The sequence below is a fragment of the Chrysochloris asiatica genome, unplaced genomic scaffold (assembly GCF_000296735.1).
Source record: "Chrysochloris asiatica unplaced genomic scaffold, ChrAsi1.0 scaffold00168, whole genome shotgun sequence".
Classification (NCBI taxonomy): Eukaryota; Metazoa; Chordata; class Mammalia; order Afrosoricida; family Chrysochloridae; genus Chrysochloris; species Chrysochloris asiatica.
In genome coordinates, this window is record NW_006408686.1 from 3507139 (window position 1) to 3515796 (window position 8658).

Consider the following 8658-nt stretch of genomic DNA (forward strand, 5'->3'; position numbering starts at 1 on the left):
CAACTCAGTCTTTATTTATTGACTGCTTCTCCCTGGGGCCACCAGTGCTAGCAGGTGGAAGGTCGGGAACAGGGGGACCTTTATACAGAACAAGGGCACCTGAGGAGAGAGAATAAATCCAATTACAGTACTCACTACAGGGTGGGAAAAAGAGGAGGAGGAATGGGCACACTATGTACAGAGATTTAAAGGGACGCTGAGAAGGATCTTCAGCAACAGGGACATGGGTCTGCGTCACCCACTGATCTGCACGCCCTCAGCCTCGGCCAGCGGGTAGATTTCAATGGCCTCCACCAGGGGCAGGGCCTCCTCTGCAGTCTCCATCACTGCCAGGCCCACAGCAGCGTCGGCCTCTGCTAGTTGCTGCCGCACAGCTGCCTGATGCTGCTGCTGGTGGGTCTTGCGGTGCTTCCAGAGGTTGGAAAAGGAGCGGTAGCTCTTACCACAGTCAGGGCAGGAGTAGGGCCGCTCGCCTGTGTGGATGCGGCGATGTTCCGCCAGGCGCATGGAAATGGCAAAAGCTTTGCCACACACTTCGCAGGCGAAGGGCCGCTCACCTGTGTGCAGGCGCCGGTGGTCCTTCAGGTGGGTGCTCTGACGGAAGGCCTTCCCACAGTCTGGACATGGGTATGGCCGCTCGCCGGTGTGGATGCGCCGGTGCACCTGAAGCGACGTCTCTGTGCTGAACAGTTTCTTACATTCGCTGCACTCCAGGCCCCGGCGCCGAGTGGGGGCTGCGGGGGCTGTAGCGGCAGTGCCTCCAAGGGCTGCTGGAGAGGCTACTGGTGCGCGGGTGGCCCGGGGTGCCCGGGGAGCCGGTGGCTCCTTAGCAAGGACCTCTCCAGGTCCAGCGGCTGCATGGGCTGCCTCATGAGCCTGCAGCCGCGCAGCTGAGCCCACTTTCTTGCCACAGGTGCCACATTCAAAGCGCCGGGGGGCCTGGGCAGCGGCTGCTGCACAACGATGCTCCCGGAGCCTCAGGGAGGAGGGGAAGGCAGCCCCACAGGATGGGCAGCGGTAGGGCTGGCGCCCAGCATGGGCCACCAGCTGGTGCACCTCCAGCAGCCGACGAAGCAGGAAGGAGCGGGGGCACTCACGGCACTTGTAGGGGTACTCGCCCGTGTGATGGTAGCGGTGCATGAGCAGGCGATAGGGCCGGTGGAAACGCACCCCACACTCTTGGCAGCGGTAGGGGAAGTGCTGCGCGTGCACCAGGCGGTGTTGCCTCAGCGTGGAGCTCTGTGTGAAGGCCTTGCCGCAGTCCCCACAGCGGTAGGGGCGCTCCCCAGTGTGTGTGAGGCGGTGGCGGGCCAGGTTGGCAGGTGAGTTGAAGGGCTTGGAGCAGTCAGGGCAGGAGAAGGGCCGCTCGCCTGTGTGTGTGCGGAGATGGTTACGCACGTGAGACTTCTTCTTGAACATCTTGCCACAGATCCCACACTTGTGGCGCCGCTCCAGGCGGTGCACAAAGCGCTGGTGGCGGGTGAGCTGCAGGGCCTTGCCAAACTCACGGCTGCACAAGAGGCAGCGGTAGGTGCCTGGGGCCGCGGGCCCTGGTGAGCTCTCCTCGGATACAGGGACTTCCGGGGCCTCTGGCTCTATGGTCTCTGCTGGGGCTGGCTCAGGGAAACCAATGATTGGCTCCTCAGGGGGGACTGGTGTCGTGGGCAGAGGGACACCTCCAGCCCCGTGGGTACGCCGGTGATAAAGGAACTTGGTGAGATTGACAAAAGTCTTTCCGCAGGGACACGAATGCAGTGGGTTTGGGGTGTGGGCTCGCCGGTGGGCGAGGAGGAGGGCTTCAGTACCAAAGGCCAGGCCGCAGTCCACACAGAGGAAATGGGACTCGCTGCTGTGGTCTCCGAGGTGCTGGTCTAGGCTGGAAGGGCTAGGGAAGACCCGGCTGCACAGAGGACACTTGAAGACACCCTCCCGGTGACTCCGCAGGTGCTGTTGCAGCTGGTGGGGTGAGAGAAAGAGCTGATCACAGGCAGAGCAGAAGAGCTCTTGGGTGGCTGCCCCGCTGGGCTCCCCACTGATGCTCCTGCGGGCCCGGCGCCCCCTGCGATCACGCCCAACGGCTTCGCCGTTACGCAGCTCGTAGCTGTGGTCAGAGGCTGGCAAGGGCTCGGGCTGAGATGCTGGGACCTCAGCAGGTGATGGCGCTAGGGTCTCTTGCTGTGAGCTGGGCTCTGCAGGCTCTGGGGCCGGTGTGGGGAAGTGGGTGGCCTGGTGCTCCAGGAAGTCGGCAGGCAGCTGGAAGAGCTGGGAGCACTCAGAGCACTTGTAGAGGAGCAGCTCCACCTCAGTCACCACCTCAGTGGTGGCGGCAGCTGCGGAGGGGACAGCCGCCCCTTCTCCACCCTCCTCTGCCTTGCGGTAGGAGTGCTCCACCGCCACTCGGGCCTGGCCCACAGGGGGCACTAAAACAACGGGGGAGCCCAGGACAACAGGAGCTGGTGGCTTCGTGGGTGTGGCCCGGAGGTGCGTCTGCCGGTGGCTCAGCCACAGCTCCTGACTGGCGAAGAGCGCCTTGCAGTCCACACACTCGTAGTGGATGGTGCTGGAGCTCAGGGCCGGCACCTTGGGAGGCGGCTCGGCAGGCACTGTCTCCGGGGGCGCCAGCATCTTCAGGTGCAGCTCCTGGTGCTCCAGAAGCTGGCTAGGTGACATCAGCAGCTGCCCACACTCCAGGCACTGGTACTGGCTCTCCTGGACCAGGGTCTGATAGAGGCCCGTGCCTGAAGCAGTTTCAGTAGCCACCGTGACACCAGGGTCAGCCACACCCACCAGCTCAAAGTGCTGCTGGGGCACGTGGGAGTTCTGGTGCACGAGCACCTCCTCCAGGGATCCGTAGAGCTGGTTGCATTCTGAGCAGACATAGCGGTGTTCGATGTACAAGACCGTTTCCTCTGACTCTTCTGTCATGGCGGCAGCCAGGCCCTGGGCTGGAGAAAGGAGAGTTGCAGGCAAAGCACAGCTAAGCCATGCTTCATTGGCCCATCCTGGGACACTGCTTGGCCCTTTCTGCTCCTTCTTCCCCAAAACTTAGCTTTCTCCCTGCCGCCCCCCCAAACTTCTGACTTCAATTTTCCTACTCCTGCCTCCCTCCGTTAACAATCCTTTGTCTTCTGAATACACACTACCATTACACAGAACCTTCCCTTCCCAGAGGTCCCTTTCCAAGAGCTCTAAACTCCAGTCTCACCTTGGAATCAACTGACACCAGACACCACCCACCAGACTGTACCCTGTCCAGTCCCCCAGTACTCCTGTGCCTCATCCCAACCTCTCACACAGGAACTGACGGTCCTCCCTGTTCACACCTCTTTCCACTGACTCATCTCTTTAGGGCCTCACACAACCAACTCTACTCCCCTTCTCAAGATACCCAAGAGAGTTCCTCTTTTCCTGACTACTCCAACTGGCCAACCGCCCTGCATTCCATTTCCAGCCCCCTCCTGTGTACAAAGCTCTCTCCTGCTACCCACATACTCTCCCTCTGGGGCCCAGATTCCTCACATCAAATTAGCCCTCCCCTCAGTCAAGTTTTCTCATGTTGATCTAGCAGGTCCACACACTCAGGCTTTCCCCACATTAGCCACTTCCCCTTGGAACCCAGATCCCCCTCTTCACAAGGACTTAAACCCCATCTACAAATCAAGGCCCTTTCCTGCCACCCTAGTCCCCTCTTCAGAATACCAAGACACATCTTCACCAAAGCCTAGCCCTTTCTTTAAACCCTTCCTCCCCCTTCCCACTAGACAAATTCCCTCTCCAAGGGTACCCAGACCCTCTTCACATGAATTTAATCTCGCCCTTCTTTGCATCCAGACCTCGCCTACAGTTGTAATCCCCTCTGGGATACTGAGACCCTCTCTCTCCACACAGATTCAAATCCCAATCCCAATCCCCTAACCCATTGAGGGATACCCACATTCCCTCATCACATGAACCTAACTTTTACTTCTTTACAAAAAAGATCCCCAACCACCTGATCCGGTTCTAGGAATACCCATACTCCTCATTAATCCAAGTTGCCAAAAGACCTATCCCCATCCCAAACCACTCCCGTTCTTTACACTGACTTAAAATCTTCCTTCACACCCACATTCTAACCCATACCAGGGGTCTGTATACCCCATTATTAATTTAACCTTTTCTTGTAAAAAGACCCCCCTCCCAGTTTAGATCATTATAGGAATGGCCAAAACCCTTCTTCCTATCAACCTAAGCCTCTCTTCTTTGCAGGGATACTCGACCCCTCTTTATACCAACTTCTTTGTAAATGATTCTGCGCACACTACAACCCATTCCAGAGATACTCAGACTCCACTTCACCATAGTCTAAATCTCTTTCACACGTACCCCTTACAGCCAAAATCCCCTTTAGGGATCCCCAGGCCCCCTCTTCTTCTCATGTAAGATCCCCAGCCCCCTAAACCTGAGGATAATCAAATCCCTCTGACCCAAACCTCCAATATATCAACCTAACATCTCACTCACTTCAGGGATCCCCAATCTCCCATTATTTACCTAACTCCCTGTACTTTTTTTTTTTTTTTTTTAAAAAGAGGGCTAGCTTCCCCCAGCCCATTCTTAGGATTCCCAGATACCATCTCTCCATTACATAACTCCTCCTTCTCCACCTATTCCAAAGTTCCCACTTCTACTTCAAGTTGGTTTAAATCCTGTTCACATTCACTGAACCCCAATCCCCACACCTGGGCCTCTTCCGGAGATGATCCATTTCCTAATAACCTCTCTTTTCCACACTTGAAACCCCTCTGTCCACCCTAACTGATCTTTTCTTTTCATTCACTTCATTCCCTTTTCCCATGACCTGACTCCTCCCTCTGGGCACACTAGTGCCCTCTAACCTCCCCCATTGAGGTCCTGGGCTCGTCCTACCGCCCAGCCTTTGCCTCTGGATAACCCATGGGGCCTGGGAGCCCTCCTCGGGGACAGCCCTAACGCCTTCAGGTCGCCCCCAGCCCCTAGCTCCGCCCCTCCTCACTCAGCCCAGCACACGATCCCAGCCCCAGGCCCACCCGCCGGCCCGACCCCCGACCCGCTGCCCGCGCGTCCCGCCGGCCGTTGGGGGCCGCCCCATCCGGCGCGCGCCCACCTCCCAGGCCTCAGTGCGCAGGCGGGGTGGCGAGGAGGCCGCGGCACCAGGGGAGCCAAACTGGCCTCAGTGCGCCCTCCCGCACTCACCCGCCTCCGCCGTCTCGCGCGCCCCGGGCCCAGGCCCGGGCCGCCGGTCCCCTCGCGCAGCCACCCTCACGTTGCGCCCTCTCTAGCTCGCGCCGTCGCTTCTCGCCTGCTCGCGAGCCTCGCTCTAGCCCCCAGCTGCCGTCAGCAACGCCCCTTCCACCTTCCTCCTCGTACGCCTTGCGGACGGCCTGACGCAACCAATCATCGCCCGTCTGGCTCCTGCCGTTCGGCCAATCGACGCTCAGGTCTCCGAGGCGTGGGCCAATAGTGAGGAGCGTTGCGTTCGGGTTGCTAGTGCCCGCCCCTTTTAGTCCCCTGGAGGATGCTTCTTTTCCCCTCCTCGGTGACTCCGCCTTCGACGGCTCGGGAGTGGCGCCCTGAGCGGAGGGCGGTGCGGTGATGTCAGACGGCGGAGCGAGACTGCGGCGCCATCTTGGGGACGCTGGGGCGGGACTCGGGCGTTGTGGGCTTGTGGTGGGAAATCGGGGACTAGAGGCTCGCGGCTCCTGGTGGGCGGGGATAAGGATGATGGGCATTAAGGAGCAGGAAGCCGGGAGAGGAGGGAGAAAGCGAGAAAGTAAATCGTCAGTCAGCCCCTAGGCGACCTGGGGGAAGCTGGTGCACCCAACACTTAAAGGAAGGAAAAGGGGAAATCAAGGCTCCAGACGCACTTCATGGAAAGAGCAAAAAGGAATTGGGGAGCGCGGCACATAAAATACGAAGGAACTTCTGAGGGAGGAGGGAATCAGGAAAAGTAAGGAGAAAGAATCTGATGGAACAAAGAAAACTGAAGAATAAAGGAGGAAATACAAAGTGGCCCAAATGTAGTGATCATACAGAACAGAACTAAATTGAGCCATCGATTTCCAAGGCTCTAAATCTTTAGGCCTACTGCCACATCTTTCTTCAAAGGAGCAGTCAGCGGTTCAGCGCGTAACCCAGGGCTCCTATGGAAAGTGGTGGTGGTGGAGTCAGGATTCATAGCGACCCTGTACAGGGTTTCCGAGGCTGTAAATCTTTACGGGAGCAGAAAGCCTCATCTTTCTCCCACGGAGCAGCTGGTAGTTTCGAACTGCTGACCTTGAGGTTCGCAGCCCGATTCGTAACCACTTCGCTACCAGAGCTCCTTTATGGAAAGTGGAGGAAGAGGAGAAGTAGGGACAGGCCATGACATCTGACAAAACAGTTGGGAGTGAGATAGAGGACTTGAAGGAACTCAGGTCTAAGAGTCTAAACAAAATGACCCTGTCGCGGCTTCAACTTTACTCTGCTTCCTCTACAATGCCATTCACCCTGACTGACCCCTCACAACTCAGGGAAGGTGGACTCAAGCCATCCATCCCTTCTCACCTTCTCCTGGCCCTCAGGGTCTTGGGAGCCAGTTGCCCCACCTGTTAGAAACATTTTCAGAATTACCCAAATTCAAGAACAGGGGAGTTGCAAGAGACCCAAAGAAATTAATTTGGTCTAAACCATGCCCTAATTAGGCGATTTAGGATATAAGAGCTGAGTTATTTACACCCCCAAAATATATATATATGAGAACCAAACACAATAGGACCCAGCTCCGACTCCTCAGTCATCATCTTTTTAAGGGTGCCCTGCACGGAGTCAGAGTCCTGCTGTGAAGTTGCTGGTAAATGCACTGGACTGCAAAGTCCACTTGAACTGGGAGGCCTGCGGTTCAAGTTCACCAACTGCTCCTTGGAAACCCTATACAGGGTCGATATGGGTTGGAACCTGACTCAGTGGCACTTAACAACAACAATAGCAAAGCACTACGAGCTGGACCCAACTCCACAAGAAGCACAAGATTGGCCAGGAGAAAGGAAGTCTGCGTTCATAAAAATGTATAGCTTTGAAAATCCTGTGGGGCAGAAATACTCTGTCCTGTTGGGAATCTCTACTACCCATCGGTCAGTTTGTCATGTTGTATAGTGGCTTGAGTGTTTGAAAGCCACTGATGCTGAAAGCTTTGCCAATGGTATTTGGTATTTCAAATATCAGTGGGATCACCCATGGTGGGTTGGCGATTCCAGACTAAGACAGACTAGGAAGAAGGAAAGGATGGTCCACTTCTGAGGGATTAGCCACTGAGACCTTGAAGAATTAGGGCAGAACATTGTTTGATAATAGAGTCCCAGAAGATGAGCCCTTCGGGTCACGGTCCTTAGTGCTGCCATCAAGTTAGTTCTGAATTAATGTTGTTGTTGTTGAGTGCTATCGAGTCAGTTCCAACTCATAGCAGCAATCCAGTATAAGGTTTCCAACAAGTGGCTGGTGAGCTTGAACTGCTGACCTTGCAGTTCAAACCAACCTTGCAATCCATTAACCAGGACGCTTCTGAATTCATAGTAATCCTGTATAGGGTTTCCGAGGAGCAACTGGTGCATTTGAACTGCCTACCTTTTGCTTAGCAGTCTAGTGCTTATTCTATAGTGCCATACCAGGACTCCCTTTAGGAAGAAAGACACTCCAAATACCATTGGGGAAGAGCTATCTCCTCATAGGGTTACTATGAATGGAATTAATTCAACAATAACGAGTTAGCTATGGACACTAAGTTAAACTCTGTAGCATCTAACCCATGTGGTTAAACCAAGCTGTCTGGACTGGAATCAGGTCCTCTCACTTCCTAGCTATGAGCTTGGGCAAAGCCAAGCCTCCCCTCGCCCCCCATGTCTTAGCCTTCTCATTTGTGAAATGGCCATAATAGCAGCTTATTTCACAACTCATCGAGCGTTGTGAGGTGCAGAGTAAAAGCTATGTAAGGGTTCTTTTAATATCTCAAACAAACGAACCTACTGCCATCAAGTCCATTCCCACTCATAGCAACCCTGAATAGGGTTTCCAAGGCTGTAAATCTTTACAGAAGATTCCCTTGGAGCATCTTGATGGGTGTGAACTGCCAACCTTTTTCTGTTAACAATCCAGTTCGTATTCTACAGGGCAACTAGGAATCCTTGATTTAATGTCTCAAGGTGGTTGTGTGCCATCAAATCGGTTCCGACTTAGATCTGTCAAGGGTTTCTGAGGCTGTAAATCTTTGCAGGAGCAGAAGTCCTCATCTTTCTCCCAAGAAGCAGCTGGTCGATTCAGTCAGCTAACTACTACACTAGCAGGACTCCTAGAATATCTTCAGGAGCCTTAGACTAATAGCTACCGTGTGAGTGTTACAATGTGCTAGCTATTACACTCAACGCTTTCCATATATTATTCAGTTTAATCTTCTCAACAACCCTTCAAGCAAGGAACTAGTATCCTGATTGTACAAAGAAACTGTGGCCCAGAGAAGTTAAGTAATTTGCCCAAATTCCCCAGATTAGGACTTCCCGAGACAGAGGCAGGATTCCAACCCAGGAGTTGACGCCAAGGTTTACACTCTTGGCTCCCAGGTTCTCCTGCCTGGCAGGTGGTATGTTCTTTCTGTAGGTGCATGTTGAA

General features: G+C 54.9%; 1 protein-coding gene across 1 annotated transcript; it reads right to left on the reverse strand.

Annotated features, from left to right (window-relative positions):
• On the reverse strand, positions 1 to 5369 carry ZNF574 (zinc finger protein 574). Its single transcript, XM_006871380.1, has 2 exons — positions 5215 to 5369; positions 1 to 2945 (listed from the first exon to the last, which is right to left on the reverse strand). The coding sequence occupies exon 2, from the start codon at positions 2923 to 2925 to the stop codon at positions 235 to 237; it is 2691 nt and encodes an 896-aa protein (XP_006871442.1). The 5' UTR covers positions 2926 to 2945; positions 5215 to 5369; the 3' UTR covers positions 1 to 234.
• Between the last annotated feature and the right edge of the window lie 3289 nt (positions 5370 to 8658).